This window comes from Anastrepha ludens, chromosome 4 (assembly GCF_028408465.1).
Source record: "Anastrepha ludens isolate Willacy chromosome 4, idAnaLude1.1, whole genome shotgun sequence".
Lineage (NCBI taxonomy): Eukaryota > Metazoa > Arthropoda > Insecta > Diptera > Tephritidae > Anastrepha > Anastrepha ludens.
The window spans coordinates 48,648,239-48,665,020 of NC_071500.1; the positions used below are offsets into that span (position 1 = coordinate 48,648,239).

General features: G+C 38.3%; 2 protein-coding genes across 3 annotated transcripts in view; one reads left to right on the plus strand and one right to left on the minus strand.

Moving 5' to 3' along the window:
• Positions 1–16,782, minus strand: part of LOC128862224 (dynein axonemal heavy chain 3) — a 279,729-nt gene that overhangs the window by 185,261 nt on the left and 77,686 nt on the right. Inside the window, exons 30-31 of the mRNA XM_054100729.1 lie at positions 14,532–14,700; positions 2,870–3,063 (exon numbers count right to left, since the gene is read on the minus strand). Of these exons, the coding sequence (XP_053956704.1) occupies positions 2,870–3,063; positions 14,532–14,700 (363 nt within the window). The remainder of the gene's footprint in view (positions 1–2,869; positions 3,064–14,531; positions 14,701–16,782) is intronic.
• Positions 12,816–14,392, plus strand: LOC128862222 (titin-like). 2 transcript variants are annotated; one of them, XM_054100728.1, is made up of 4 exons: positions 12,816–12,903; positions 13,051–13,122; positions 13,210–13,566; positions 13,672–14,392. In XM_054100728.1, exons 1-4 carry the CDS (start codon positions 12,857–12,859, stop codon positions 14,309–14,311), a joined length of 1,116 nt encoding a protein of 371 aa, XP_053956703.1. In that variant the 5' UTR covers positions 12,816–12,856; the 3' UTR covers positions 14,312–14,392. The 2 variants fall into 2 exon arrangements, with proteins under 2 accessions (XP_053956703.1, XP_053956702.1); XM_054100727.1 differs by having other exon boundaries at positions 12,816–14,392.

Below are 16,782 nucleotides of genomic sequence, written 5' to 3' on the forward strand. Positions count from 1 at the left end.
AATAGAGTAAAGCCATGTCAAGTGATCCTGGAAAATTTCTCTAAGTCACGGATTTTAGGGCAAGATGTCTCGTTGTGTAGTCAAGGTCATGTTAACGCTGTTCTATAAATATTTCGCGCAAATTCCAATTTTAGCAATTGTTATTAACAATCAAAGTTTTAAGCAAGATTAAATTGAAAAATTAATTACTCCAAAACTACAATAGATAATGACGTGAAATTTTGCATACCATTCAAGTATTGTCTGTACTATTTTTCAAGTGTTAATAACTCTTTTTATTGTGACAAATAGATAAATAAATAATAACTTTTTGTAATCAGTTGCATTTTTTCATGTTTTCTTCACGCTGTTAAACAATCGGACTTACGCATAATTGTGCGGAAAATGCTTACCTTCAATAATCTGAAAATAGAATTTTGTACTTTTACTCCATTGCCGAGATATTAACTGTTTTGTAACTTGATGCGCTCGACGGTGGCATTGTTGCCATCAGCTGATGGGTCGCGCGTCGGCTTGAGGGACCGCGCAAACTGAAGCAGCGTACAACTAATTTCATTAAAATAATCATATTGTATTAAAAGTCCGAAAGATTCCAACTATAGTACATTTTAACCATAATATGACAGTTGTATTTACTTTTTTTACTTTTATTTGCTGATAGTATTTTCAAACAAAGGATCGTCGTTTGAAAAAATTCGACTTTGAATACAGTATTCTTTTTCTCAACAAAATATGCCGCTTGAATTTTCGATAAAAAATCATGTTTAAGGACTGTAGATAAATCGGCACCAAGCGTTTCTACAAACTTTGCTGCTTTCTCTGTTTCTTGCACAATATCGCATCTGTAATGGAAATATTCTTAATCATGCATGATGTACTATAATGAAAATGCAGATTTTTTTAGTTAGCCACTTCCCACAAAGTGCTTTTGAACGCCTCATAAAGGTTTACAAAACACTCTTCATGGGCACGTGGAATTTTTTTAATTACGCAGTTACCGGTCAGTGTTCACGGATTGACTGTATGTGATTTGTTTAACTTCATTTTCGGTCAAGGTTAGTTTAATGTGTTCCATGACTGCTGATACTCCGGGACATGCTTTGCAATCACGCAAAAAACAATGGGGCGTCGAATTTTCGCAGACACACTGTTTTATCAAATTACCCATATTCTCCTTGAAATTTACTTTACATGTTTTTAATTCATGCCTGATTCCCTAAATTTTCAAAGCCACATTCTGATGCGTTTTACACACGCAAACATTGTGCGTCCCACTTTGCCCAGCGACAATGCATTTGCGAGGCCGAAGTTCTTTGAATTTTGATAGACCAATTAATGCCTCAGGGTATTCTATTCAAAATTATTCGTGTAGATCATTCAGATAAAAAGTAACAATCTTTTTTGTTCTTTTTTTTACCGTTATTAAAAACAGTTTTGCAGTCTTTTATTCAAGGTAACAGCCTACTTAAATAATCAGATAAGTAGAAATTACGCACTTTTTCGACAGTCAAGTCTGAAATTTTTTTTCGACGTTTTTTAGCTGGCACAGATGCAAAGCCATTTTTTCTTCTCAATTTTTTATTTCGATGCCATTCTTTTTGAAACAGAAAATGTATCGCACATTTTTTTCACGGTTCAATTGTCTGGAATTGTTGTGAGAATTTGAATTTTATGGTTGATACTTTTCTTTTTAAGCAAATCGTCTTTAATATTTTTCACAAAAGCTGAGTATGGATTTTCTGTTTTATTCTGATTTTTTAATTCTGCATTTTATACAATAATATTGAAATATGCAAATATGCTCTGTCACCAATCACCACTTAAATCGAACTGACACAAAGCAGTGTCGAATTGAGTCAATAGGCAATAAATCCTGTGCGAGCATGTTCAAACGTGCACGCTGCTTCAGTTTGCGCGGTCCCTCAAGCCGACGCGCGACCCATCAGCTGATGGCAACAATGCCACCGTCGAGCGCATCAAGTTACTAAACAGTTAATATCTCGGCAATGGAGTAAAAGTACAAAATTCTATTTTCAGATTATTGAAGGTAAGCATTTTCCGCACAATTATGCGTAAGTCCGATTGTTTAACAGCGTGAAGAAAACATGAAAAAATGCAACTGATTACAAAAAGTTATTATTTATTTATCTATTTGTCACAATAAAAAGAGTTATTAACACTTGAAAAATAGTACAGACAATACTTGAATGGTATGCAAAATTTCACGTCATTATCTATTGTAGTTTTGGAGTAATTAATTTTTCAATTTAATCTTGCTTAAAACTTTGATTGTTAATAACAATTGCTAAAATTGGAATTTGCGCGAAATATTTATAGAACAGCGTTAACATGACCTTGACTACACAACGAGACATCTTGCCCTAAAATCCGTGACTTAGAGAAATTTTCCAGGATCACTTGACATGGCTTTACTCAATATTAGTCTTACTTTCTCTAATCTTACTGACTTTTCATGCGAAACTACATATAATATAAAATGAACAATTTTCTTGAAAATAATTAATTAAGTGCACCCTTTATTTGATAGACTTGTATCCAAGTTTTTTTTTTTTCAAATAAGTATGTATATTCATCAGCATCCACTTATACATAATGCTCTCATTACGATGCATTTTAATGAGTCTAAAGACGAGCCTTAAATTTCCTTATAAAAATGAGCTAATTCTAGGAAAAGTGTGACTATTGGTATTATTATTGTAAATGGCAAGCTCATATGATTCCTTCTATTAAATACCGGTATCTGCGTTAGAATGTGGCTTGCAACTTTGGCTTTTCCCTGCAGGGTATGTGAATATGTGTGTGTGTATATATACATATATGTATATACCTAGTTTTTGTCAGCACTTACCCAGGATTCATTGTTATGAATATGGAACATGTGGGATCCAAACGCAGTAATGTGTCCTCAAAGAAAAATTTAACCACCTTCCGGCCAATGGCTCGTTGAATGGTTAGAATTTGTTGCGCCACCACTGATAGCACTTCTAATTCAATACGATTGAACTCATCGAAACAAGCCCAGGCGCCAGATTGTGCTAAGCCCTGAAAAAAAGAGAGAAAACAACATGAAAAAACAATGCATACCGACAAAACAAAGAGTTAGTCAAAAGAAGGATGTTAAAAAATAACAATGAAAATGGCAATATATACATACATACATAAATGTACATACATAACAACTACATATAAACACATACAATGCACGAACAAACTTAAGTAAGGGGATAAACGGCACGGAAGAAAGCAGCTGCGATTATTGAGAGGTATTAGAGTTGGTGCAAGAGTTTAGCAACGCATATGCTTCCATGGCTACAGGCAAAGATGGCGTATGGAAATGCATTTATAGCAAATTGAAAGCTGCACAGAGAGCGTGAGGTAAAATAAGCAAGTTCACGCGTATTGGCCTAGCAAACATGTAAATGCATTGAGCTACATCAACAAAATATTTATTCATCTACATACATACGTATTTACACACAGCTATGCAGACAAGCCCAGCTACGAAACCACGATTGCATGACAACATCACCAACTCAAGAATGGACCCTAAAATAATATAATCGCATAACAACATGGGAGCACTCCATAATCCCGACTTGAAATATCCCGGCAAGACATAATCCAGGCAATTTCTAAAAAACCTAGGACATTATAGGACTTAAAACAGGGATAACAAGTCCCGACTGGACGAAATGCAAACAATACAGTAGCCAAATATGGAAAAATATCGGCAACTCTAAATTTGGATAAGACACAGTACAGAGAAAACATTAAAATTCGTACCGAAAAATCGCGGCAGATGTATTTACGTACATTTGTTCTTATACGAGGTGTGCTAAAAAAGTATCGCGAATTTTGAATTTTCGCAGGTTACGTATATTCGAATTTCGATTTTTTTGTGGCGATATGTTGGTACTCATGCCTCTCACTCATGCTTACGAGTTCGGCCATTTTGAATGTTCAGTTAATTGTTGACAGCTGCTTTGCTTGCACGTGTTTCGGCTCGGTTTCGATTTTTACCTATTCAAAAATATGGATCAAAGAACCTGTTTCAAATTTTGTGTGAGAAACGAAATTAAGTGCGCGGATGCATTCCGAATGTTGACTGTTTCATACGCAAAAGCTACTTTGGACCAAAGCAACGTGTATCGGTGGTAAAAAATGTTCTCCGAAGGCCGAGAAGATGTGAACGACGAAAAGCGTTCCGGTGCCTGACGCCCGAGCACTTCAACAACTGACGAAAAAATTTATGAAGTGAAGGAAATGGTATTGGCCAATCGTCGAATCACCGTTAGAGAAGTTGCTGAGGACCTATACATATCGATTGGCTCGTACCATTCGATTTTTTTCAATGATTTGGGCATGAGACGGATCGCGGCAAAATTCGTGCCAAAACTACTCAATTTCGACCAAAAGCAGCATCGGATGAACATTGCTAATGAGATGTTGGACTCTGTCCGCGACGACCCAAATTTGCTCCAAAGCATCATAACTGGTGTCGAATCGTGGGTTTATGGTTATGATGTGGAAACCAAAGCTCAATTATCTCAATGGAAGCTGTCGCACGAACCAAGACCAAAAGTTTTGCTTACCGTTTTCTTCGATTGCAGGGGCGTTGTGCATCAAGAGTTTTTGCCCCAGTGTAAAACGGTCAATAAAGAATATTACCTGCAAGTTATGCGTAACTTGCACCAAGCAATCCGCCAGAAATGCCCAGATTTGTGGAAGAACAAAAATTGGCTCTTCCATTACGATAACGCCCCTGCCCACACATCGTTGCTTGTGCGCGACTTTTTGGCCAAAAACAACACACCAATGATGATACAGCCACCGTATTCCCCAGATCTGGCCCTCTGCAACTTTTTCTTCTTCATAAGTTTCGGTTCAGAGACCCATGAAAGGACGACGCTACGCTACGATTGACGAGATAAAGACGGCATCGAAGGAGGAGCTGAACAAGATAAAAAAAATGCGGGCCCTTTCCATAAAACTTTTCGGAATTACTCTCGAGTCCGAGCCCTCTGAGAACTCCGAGCCCGGGGTAAAAAGTCCCCGACTAATATCGTGATATTTTTTGAACACACCTCGTATATGGTAAATGTTTTGTCAATTATTCTTTGCATTATTCTCTTATTGCACAAACTGTTACTGCAAACGGCAAACATTGTAGGAAAATAACAATTTTCGAATTGTTTAAAGTTAGTGAATTGCACTACAGAGCTGCGAATAAGCAATTTGGAAATTCCTCATGTCGTAACCAGCAAACCAATTTAACGAATTTTAGGTAAGTTTTCTCTTTTCCAAAACGTAAGTTACCGTTACCGTAACAATTTGGGCCTGCCGAAGCCATGAAGCAACATTCACTAACATTAATACCGAAATGAAGCGCATGCATCGTACATACATACATATGTATATACATACATATGTATGTATGCGCAACATTTGAGCATGCTGCAGAAACGCATACCTGTCTACATACACACATACAGTGGTAGAAAATATAATAGTAGCAAATATTTTTAAGTAATTTTTGACATTCTTTTTGACTGCGGATATTTTGTGCCTTAAATGTTCAAATCATTAACGCAAATTAAAAAAATAAAAGCGTCTACTTCAAATATTCTACAGCATGATAAAATTCCATCGAGGTTAAGAAGCCTTCCCTAGGAAAGGAAATAGAAACAAAAAGTCTTGCCACAATAAATCAGTGTTGAAAATAAAATGATTGCATTTGGAGAATATTTTTAGTATTTCGAAGCACCTCCTGCTTCTTTTGTGACTTCTTCACGTCTTCGAAGCGAATTTACTAAATTTCTACTCTTATCCGAAGAAATAGAGTACCAACACTTTTGAATTTGGTTTCAAATTTCTCCCTATTTGTGGCTCTGAAAGGCCCGATTATATTTTTCAATTCTGTCTAAAGATGTTCCAATGAGTTTAAGTCAAGAAACTGCGACATTTATTCTAAAACATTCACTTTTTCTTTTTTGAACCATTTCTTTTGATGATTATCCTGCATAAACTCTCGTATTAGAGGTGTTTTTTCTTCTGCTTAGGGAAGCATACCTGAATCCAACATTTTCACTCCACACATTTGCACAGCATACATTTTATCTTTTATCTAAAACATTAGACTTTACTCCTTCCTACACAAATCATCAAATGGTATAACATTCTTGATTTTCGAACGTGCTTTACTTTTTTCGTATATCTGGGATCAAATGGTGTGCTTGTGGGCCGCCGAATATTTTGTCTTCCCGCAGATTCAAGCATATGGTGAGATATTTCCTTGTAAATTGAAACCTTTTTGTTTTGTTCTCTAAACTGAACAACGGTACTCCACTGCTCCACTGTTCTTGCTATTAATCTGATTTCTACCAGCCTGTCCGACTTATAAATTGCCAATTTAGCTGAGTTTTAAGCTTATTTGATGAAAAAAAAGTTTCATTTCGCTTTAACGCATGCTTTTTTTGTTATCCTTCCCAGAATTTTACATTTTTTTCCAGTTTTTGGTACGTTATGAATAACATTAAACACTTTTTCTATTAATATTTCTTTAATTCTGCTTCCATCGTTCTACCTTATTTTCTTTAATTTTTCATTAATCTGGCTCCTTCCTCCGTACAATGCTCAGCCCGGCCCATTTTGCTTATTTTATTCAATGCTTCGCAGGCGGAAAAATCCCGGGTCTAACACATAGATGGCACTAGTTTTAATGCAGTTACCTCTTCTTCAGTTAGTATTAAGTTTAAAAACAAAGCTGTTAAAATTTAGTGATATTCCATTCATAAGTTCGAGAGTTATTGGGCTAAGAGTGACGATACTTTTGTTTCTTTCAAAACAACGGATCACTGCTTACACTGCTTCTTGATGGGGGAAAACACCGTTCAAGTGGAGGAATTGCTTGAAAAGAGAAAGAACAATAAACCGATGGTTTGCTGACTTCAAAGGTGGTCACATGGCGATAACACAAGAAAACATAAATAAAATCACAAACCGCAATCTGATCGAAAAATGAATTTCCGTGACTTGGCTGGCATTGTAAGGGTATCAAAAGAACGTGTTGGCTTTATACTGCATGAGCATTTGATTATGAGAAATCTCCGTTCGAAATGGATGCCGCGTTGGCTCATTGTGATTCTGAGTAGTGTTTGGCCATGTTTGAACGCAATAAACTTAAATTTTACATCGATATGTGACAATGGATGAAACAAGGATGTACGACTTCACTTCGGAATAAAAACCATTGTCATCTGAGTGGACAGCAACTGGTTATGGTCTCGGTATTTTGGGATACGCGACGTGTAATATTCATCGGCTGTCTTGAGAACGAAAACAGCATCAACAGTGAATATTATATAGCGTTATTGGAGCGTTTAAAGTCTTAAATTGTAAAGAAACGTCCGCATATGTAGAGAAGAAAAAATTTTTTTCATCAAGACGACGCACCGTGTCACAAGTCAATCAAACCAATGGCAAAACTACATGAATTGAACTTTGAATTGTTCCCACATGCACCGTATTCGTCATATTTGGCTCCCAGCTAAATGATTACCGGTACGAAATTTCGCTCGGATGAAGAGGTCATCGTTGAAGCTGAAACCTATTTACTGGCAAAAGATAAATCGTTCCACAAAAAAGGTATTAAAATGTTAGAGCGCCGCGGGAATAATTGCGTGGTTATTGATGAAAATTACGTTGACGAATATAGCTAATTTTTTTCCATTCGAAAAATTGGATTGCACTGATGCTATTATAATATCCGACAGTGTACATTAAACTATATTTGAACGCTTGCTTTTATTCCTATCCAAAGTACTCTTGTTTTGTGAGTTAACCAAATATTTGGTAGTTGATTTCACCTTTGCATATTTCTCGCCCTAGCAATTGCAGGCATATTATATTTATGCCTTTCTCTTCCCTCTATTGCAATTTTTATGTAAGTGTATCGAATACTTTTGAGCCATTTAGTTTTGATAATTGAAATTTCCTACCAATGTGCTTTATTTTTATTTGTTATTGTTGTTTTAATTTTGCTGGGATTTTTCTGTCTTTTAGTCATTCTTTTACTATTCGGAAGTTTGTACGTTTTTGCTTGTGTGAAATTTGCGGGCTGCTTTTGTATGTTTTAGACAATATTTCCTTCCTGTTTCTATTATAATACATTTAATATTATGCTATCAGTTTTGTTTGCGATTTTTTCCTTTTAATTTGTTGCAGCATTGGGTGTGAAATTTTTCGTAGTTTTTGCTTTGTTTTATAGATTTGAGTGCATCGGCGCCAAAATATTCAATATGAACGTTGGACTTGGTTTGAAGTTAATTGCTTGGCAAAAATAAACTTCTGTTGGTACGAAAATAATAAAAAATCAAAGCAATTGCTTTCAGTGAACTTTGATTCTTTAAAACATTTAATCTAAGTGTTATTTAGTATTCTGCGATAAAGATTATACAACCCATATTAAACCTTTGAGAAAAGTTGGCAATAATTTATAAAAAATATAGCACGGAAACAAATAATAAAATAATAAAAATATGAAAAATATTTTGACATACTAAAGCATTCAAGTCATTTGCATTTCTTTAACGAAAACCATCGCTTCTTCGCCTTTCAAATTTATTTCAAACCTCGTGAAGGTAAAATTTTGAATTAACCAAAGCAAGCAAAAATAAAAATACAAAAACAAAACAAATGCTCCTCTCAGCTGTCCAGAAAGTGCTTTTACATATGTATCTGTTTTCGGCATCGTTTGCTAAGATGATTTGTTGCACACGCGTCAGTCATCAATCAATCATGAAGTGGTCTTAAGAGTGCGACAAAAGTATCTAGAAAACTGACACCATTTGAGGTGACTCAGTCGGTTAATTATAAAATGTTTTATTTAACTCGACAGACTCGTCCAAAAAATGAAAATAGTTTGGAGCAAAAATGTGCAAGTGGAAGACCACGAAATATACAAATGTATCTGATCGCGCCGAACGTGTTTTGTTGAGAAAAGTAGCCGCAAACCCTCAGATTTCGAAAAAAACCTTGTTGGTGAGTTTAGAGTCGAAGTTTCGCATGAAAAGTCCACCAAGTTTTGCAAAAACATAATTTTACTTCACGAGTTGCTCGAAAGAAGCCTTTGGCCCTCTGTCCAGCACATTGAAAAGCGGTTACCTTTCGCTAGAGGCAGATAGCTACGGGATGATGTGATATTCTGCGATGAGACTAAAATCATGCTGAATTACAATGATGGATCCAATAGAGTGTGGAGACTGCCATTTAAAGCACTGGAAAGGCGGAATACTATACCAACAGTGAAATTTGACAAACTTTCAGTCATGGTTTGATATGCATATCCAACAAAGGAATGGGTGGATTTAGTGTTTATAAAAGATTAGATGGATGCACGCCAAAGGCAAAAGTACCAGCGCGGTTGTTAAGGTCGTTGATGTCAATATTATTGGCATACGCCAGCAATTGTACGCTCTTATAAAATATTGTGCCTGAGCGATTAAGTTCTGCGGCTCGTACGATGCTCTCCAACATCAGGTTAAAGAAGTCACACGACAGCAAGTCACCCTGTCTGAATCCTTCAGATATCGCGTCCTACAGAAAACTCCTCTTCGTACTGTGGAATGCAGTTTTGAAATCAACGAAATTATGGTGTGTGTCGATTCTCCTTTCATGAGTTTTTTCCAAGATTTGGCGTATTGTGAATATTTGGTCGATGGTAGACTTTCCAGGTCTAAAGCCACACTGATAAGGTCCAATCAGTTGGTTGACGGTGGGCTTCAGCCTTTCACACAATACGCTCGCTAGAACCTTATAGGCGATATTTAGAAGACTAATCCCGCGGTAATTGGCACAAATTGCAGGATCGCCCTTCTTATGGATTGGGCAGAGCACACTTAAATTCCAATCGGCAGGCATGCTTTCATCCGACCATATTTTGCATAGGAGCTGATGCATGCACCTTACCAGCTCCTCGCCGCCATGTTTGAATAGCTCAGCCGGTAGTCCGTCGGCGTCCGCGGCGTTGTTGTTCTTTAGCCGTGTTATCGCTATTCTCACCTCGTAATGTAAGCGAAACGACAATTCCGCCGTCGACGATTGGGGTATCGGGATCTTCACATTCTCTGTGCCATGCGCAGCTATCACTGTTAAACAGGTTCGAGAAGTGTTCCCTCCATAATTTAAGTATGCTCTGGATGTCAGTCACCAGATCGCCGTCTTTGTTCATACAGGAAAACGCCCCGGTCTTAAAACCTTCTGTAAGCTGACGAACTTTTTGGTAGAATTTTCAGGCGTCGTTCCTGCTGGCCAGCATCTCAAGCTCCTCGCACTCACGTATTTCGGCCTCTCATTTCTTCTTTCGGATAATACACCTCTCTTCCTTTTTTAGCTCTCTGTAGCGATCCCACATGGCTCGCGTTGCGCCCGATCGCCAGCGTAGCTCTATAGGTGGCATCCTTTCTTTCTGCGGCAGCATGACATTCCACGTCGTACCAACTATTTTTTCGGGCTCGCCGGAGTCCGATTTCTTTTTCGGCGGCTGAGAGCCGGTAACTATCTGATATTGGCCTTACTTTCTGAATTTTTTTCACCATGCTCTTGGTGTTCTTCACACATTTTCGAGCAGCTCGGCATATGAACACACCCGTTTGATGCTCGAACATTTTCGAGTATGAGTTCCAGCATATCGGGTTTTTGTTTTGGATATATTTGAGCCATGCTTGTTTTGAATATTAAGACCTTCTCTTCAGCACTTATTTTAAGTTTTACAAATTATTCATACTCGTACATAGTACTAACACCCTTGGAAATCTAGAGAAATGCTGCCATTTAAAATTAGAAATTATTATTTAGCTGCTCAAAAGCTCGAAAATTTCAAGCAAACATTTGAGTAGTTGAGCAATGAACAAATTCGAGCGAGTATAGAGTATTGTATTGCTCGTCGTCCGGATATCTAGAAAACTCATAAATAAAAAAAGTAACATTTTTAAATTAAGTTTTGGAATTACAGAAATCTGCATTGCTTCAACGGCACATTTTTCATATAAAATACACATTTGGTGCCGATACCCATTTAAAAATCATATTTAGCGATGAAAGGATGAAACGAAATTATCGAAATTTAAAGCCGCCGCCGCAGCCGAATGGGTTGGTGCGGGGTTAAAATTCGGATAACGTGGGTGAGACGTGAAACACCAAAATGAAGAAAAGGTTTCTAATAGCTTAAAACTGTAGAACCACTTCAACTGTAGAGTAACAACCATTTGTGGAGCAACACCAAGACGCACGCCACAAATAGGAGGAGAAACTCGGCCAAGCACATAACAGAAGTGTACGCGACAATTATTTATTTATTTTTTTAATTATGTGACTACACGAATTGAATAAATACATTTAAATAAAAAACAATTAAATAAAAAACTACTATTGATAAATTTAGAAAGTCGAATTAATTCAAATACGCTTTCGAAATTGATGTTATATTTATTATAAGTGAATAGTTTATGGCTAATCTTAATCAATTCGTTTGCTATCTTAGTTCCCAAAAACATTTATTTATAACTCTTACGCGTGCGAGCTATTTCTTATATAAAGCATGCTAATTTCTTTTTTTTAATATCCTCTTTGACTTGCCGCTCCATTGGTTGTTAGCCAGCTGCGTTCTTTTTAAATTCGTTCACACACTTACCACTCTGTTTCATCATAAACAAATTTATAAAAGAACGTGCAGCTCGAATTTCCTTATTTCACATTTTTCCAACGCTTCCACTAAAGTGAGTCCAGAAGTATGAATAATTTGTTTTGAACTTCATTAACCCCGCTTAACGTTTCATCTACAATGCCTTATGTTGGTGAACTTCGTTATTTCGCTGTAATTATTCACATTTCTCTATGTATTGCGCGGCGGTCTCAGAAAAAGAATATAATTAATTTTTAGAATATCACATGTGTGGACAGCGAGCCAACGAGCCAAAGTGTTGGCCTGCATGCACATAAATTCGGGCGCTGTACCGCACACGTTTTTCGCTGAGCTGATATTATTTGAAGGTCCATCTGACTTTTAGTCATTTGAATTATCACAATGTTTTGTTTTTTTGTAGTTGTTTGGTTAATGACCTATTCATGAAGTAGTAAATCGAGCGGGAACACAACAGATGGCACAAAAATAAAAGCAAACAAAGGTGAGATTCATGATCGACGAAGAGAAATGCTTCAAGTGTTACCCGTTAACCAAAAATTTTTAATATACTGGGACGTTCGAGTGGCACCAGTGTGTCTCTTGAAATTAGACTGCGGCTATAAATAAAGTGAGTGAGCGGGAGGTTTACGCGCTATGCAGAGTAGTTATGGCAAGGTTAATTAATCTTGCCAACGAAATTGGTAATCAATTAAAACAAGTTGCGAGCAGCTAACGCGGTTTGGCCCTAAGCGTTTGGCCGTCGGTTCGTCTGTTTGTCTGTCTGCCATACAATGAGAGTGGTGTGGAAATGTTAATTTGCTCGCTCTAAAGAAAAAATACAATTGGATTAAGTAAACGTTTAATATTTTAAGCGTCAGATGCGAATATCAAGTCAAAATAGAACTAAAATAATGCCCACAACTCTGTTCACTGGCGATTGTTCGAGGATTTCTATTGTATATTTTTTGTCTATTCTTCGTTTTTTGCAAACAGTTCACATTTTAGCATACTTAGGCCAAAAAAGATGAGTATTTCTCATCAAAAAGCGATAGCTGCTTTCGTATAAATACTTTCCGAATAATTCAAGAACATCATTCTCGCAGATTAACTCATTCGCATCGGTCTTAGAGCAGCTAGTGAGTTATTGGCAGCAAAATGAAATTATTTGTCGCATGTTTTGCCGTTTTTGCGGTCGTAGCCGCTGTCGAAGTGCCTACCAACGAGTACTTGCCTCCTGCAGAAGTGGCTGGATTTGAACAAGTCGCTGTGGAACCTCAGGAAGCTGCCGTCCTTGCTGATGACGGTTACCGTTACAAGACTGTGCGTCGTCTGAAATACCGCCACCGCCGTGATGTCAGTGAACTCCCCTCCAACGAATATCTGCCACCTGTAGCTGTTGCTGAGCAACAATTTGTTGTTGAGCCACAAGAATCCGCCGTCCTTGCTAACGATGGCTACCGTTACAAAGCTGTGCGCCGTTTGAAATATCGCCATCGTCGCGATGTCAGCGAACTGCCCTCCAACGAATATCTGCCACCTGTAGCAGTTGCTGAGCAACAAGTTGTTGTTGAGCCACAAGAATCCGCCGCCCTTGCGGATGATGGTTACCGTTACAAGACTGTGCGTCGTCTGAAATACCGCCACCGTCGCGATGTCAGCGAATTACCTTCCAACGAGTACCTGCCACCAGCTCTCAACGTTCCCGTAGCTGCAGCTGAACAAGTTGTTGTTGAACCCCAAGAATCCGCCATCCTTGGTGATGATGGCTACCGTTACAAGGCTGTGCGCCGCTTGAAGTACCGCCATCGTCGTGATGTCAGCGAACTGCCTTCCAACGAATATCTGCCACCTGTAGCTCTTGCTGAGCAACAAGTTGTTGTTGAGCCACAAGAATCCGTCGCCCTTGCTGATGATGGTTACCGTTACAAGACTGTGCGTCGTCTGAAATACCGCCACCGTCGCGATGTCAGCGAATTACCCTCCAACGAGTACCTGCCACCAGCTCTCAACGTTCCCGTAGCTGTAGCTGAACAAGTTGTTGTTGAACCCCAAGAATCCGCCGTCCTTGGTGATGATGGTTACCGTTACAAGACTGTGCGCCGCTTGAAGTACCGTCATCGTCGTGATGTCAGTGAACTCCCCTCCAACGAATATCTGCCACCTGTAGCTGTTGCTGACCAACAAGTTGTTGTTGAGCCACAAGAATCCGCCGCCCTTGCTGATGACGGTTACCGTTACAAGACTGTGCGACGTCTGAAATATCGCCATCGTCGGGATGTCAGCGAACTTCCCTCTAACGAATATTTGCCCCCTGTGGCCAGCGCTCCAGTAGCAGTTGCTGAGCAGCAAGTTGTTGTTGTGCCACAAGAATCCGCCGTCCTTGGTGATGACGGCTACCGTTACAAGGCTGTGCGTCGTCTGAAATACCGTCACCGTCGCGATGTCAGCGAACTGCCCGCCAACGAGTACCTGCCACCAGTTGTCAGCGTTCCCGTACCGGTTGCAGAACAACAAGTTTTTGTTGAACCACAGGAAGCTGCAGTTCTTGCTGAAGATGGATACCGTTACAAAACTGTACGACGCCTGAAATATCGCCACCGTCGCGTTTAAGCGCAACATTTACACAAATACGTATTAAGTACAAGTTAAGAGCACATTTCATTGACTACCTCAGCGATTTTTACCCACGAATAATAAATGCACTTTTTGTTAACATACTCGCATATTAATTTGCTGTGGTTTTTTTAATCCATTCCTATGTGCACCTTACCTTATTCGCCGATACTATACCAGCTCAAAATATTTACTTAGTTTTGCATTTATTTATTACCTTGAAAAATTTTCCCAATGCTTTGTAATCCAATCCATCCGAGCAGTTAAAGACTACACATTTTTTCGCTACAGCCTTTGCCAAATCTTTGCACGTCTCCGTTTTGCCTGTACCTGCTGGTCCTTCGGGAGCGCCACCCAAGCATAATTTTAACGCGCCCATCAGCGTTCTGAAAGAAAATCGTTAGTCAGCTATTTCGATTTATTGAAGAGAGCAGCAAATGTAAGGAAATTTAAAGTAGGCAAAGTAACAACAACTGATGGTGGACAGCTCTGCAAAAAAGGCAAAAGCCTTGTGCATACGTAAAATGGAGGAAAAAAGTTTATAAAGCCATAAATAGCTTTTCATATCTGAGTGTCCATTCAGGGTTCCTTTTTTCTAGGTGGACATCATTTTTGTGGCATGGGATTTTTTCTACATGTATATATGTATGTAAGTGTTTGACTGTTTGCTTTTACTGCCAAACAATGATTTATACAGTTTAATATAAAAGCGTTATCTATAAAACCATTAAAAAAGGTTTCGGGTCTCACCACTATTTATGGGCGGAGAGGAAATTTAAGGGGCCAAATGATTTTTTACTTTCAGCGTTTTTTTAATATTTATTTTTTATTTGAATACATTGTTGCTGCATTGGTTGTGAAGACAAGGCACTGAGTCGAATTGCAACATTTAGTTGAGTTTTGGTACTGGGCAATATTATTATGGTAATTCTTTTTTTACAAACTCAATAAGATTTTGTTTTTTATTTTTATTTTATTTTTTGTAGAACAAAACACATACCCCATAAAGTCTGCGTTCACCTTATACATATTTTTAAATTGATTAAAAATACGATATAAACTTAGAGTTCTAAACATTTTTCATTCATTTATTTTCCCATTAAATTCTTACGTTACACAAGCAAAAAAAAAATACGAGATATTTCACTTCAGTTTTTACATAACTGTAAGTGTTTGCAGCGAACTGAGTAAAGTAGCAAAGCGAATGGATCTGGTGGTGAACGAGGACAAAACGAAGTACCCTCTGACATCAAATATACAATCGACACAGTCGCGTACCGACAGCTACGATACTGTTGACAGTTATGATTTCGAGGTTGGAAAGGACTTCGTTTATCTAGGAACCAGCATTAACACTGATAATAATGTCAGCTTTGAAATCCAATGGAGAATCTCTCTTGCCAACAAGTGCGTCTTTGGACTAGGTAGGCAACTGAGCAGTAAAGTCCTCTCTCGACGAACAAAACTAACACTTCAACGAATGGTGCAGAAGCGTGAACGATGCAACATCCGATGAGGCGTCATTTGGAGTGTTTGAGGGAAAGATACTGCGGAAGATTTGTGTGCGCTTGCACGTTGGCGATGGCGAGTATCGCAGGCGATGGAACCATGAACAATGTGATCTTTACGACGACATATAATATAACTACATAGCGCAGCGAATAAAGATCCAGCGGCTTCGTTGCCGGCTCTGAAAGGATTCGATGCGATACCAGCTGGTGGTAGCAGAGAAAGAGGAAACCTCCTTTGCGTTAGAAAGATAAGGTGGAGAAAGACTTGGTGTCTCCAACAGGCGTCAGTTAGCATGAGTAAGAAACGATTGCCGCACTTTGTTAGACTCGGGCAATATCGTTTAAGCGGAATGAAGAAGAAGAAGTAATTACAGCAATATGTAATATAAATATAGTAACCAAAAGTCTTGCGTTCAATTTTAAACATATGGAAAACAATTCTTAAATAATATACGAAAATTAAAATTATTTAATATTTTGTTGGATAGCCACGATATTTTAGGACTTCACTAAATCTATTTAACATTGAGTTTACTAATTTCTCTGCTTCCTCAGTTGTAATCTCTGTCCATTATATTTGCCCGCAAAACACTTCGCAAATCGACTTTACTTTGTATTATATGCCGCCGAAATCTTTGTACTTAGATCCCATGGATGCTCAACAGGATAGAGTTTCGGCGACTGTGGGTATTTTAAGCTGTTTTGAAGTATCTGCAAGAGTTCAAGCTTCACGATCTCGTCTGCGTGTTTTGGGTCGTTATCTTGTTGCCAAGATTTTTGACACTTTATTTCAAATCCCTTTTTAAAATGTTGAAATAATGCCATTATCCAATGTCGATCCAATAAAATCTAACTGACCCACACCACTTGTCGTCATGCATCCCTACACCATAACTCCACGGCCGCCGTGTTTGACTGTACCAACAAGACTTTGTTTCTCAAGAGCAGTGACTAATT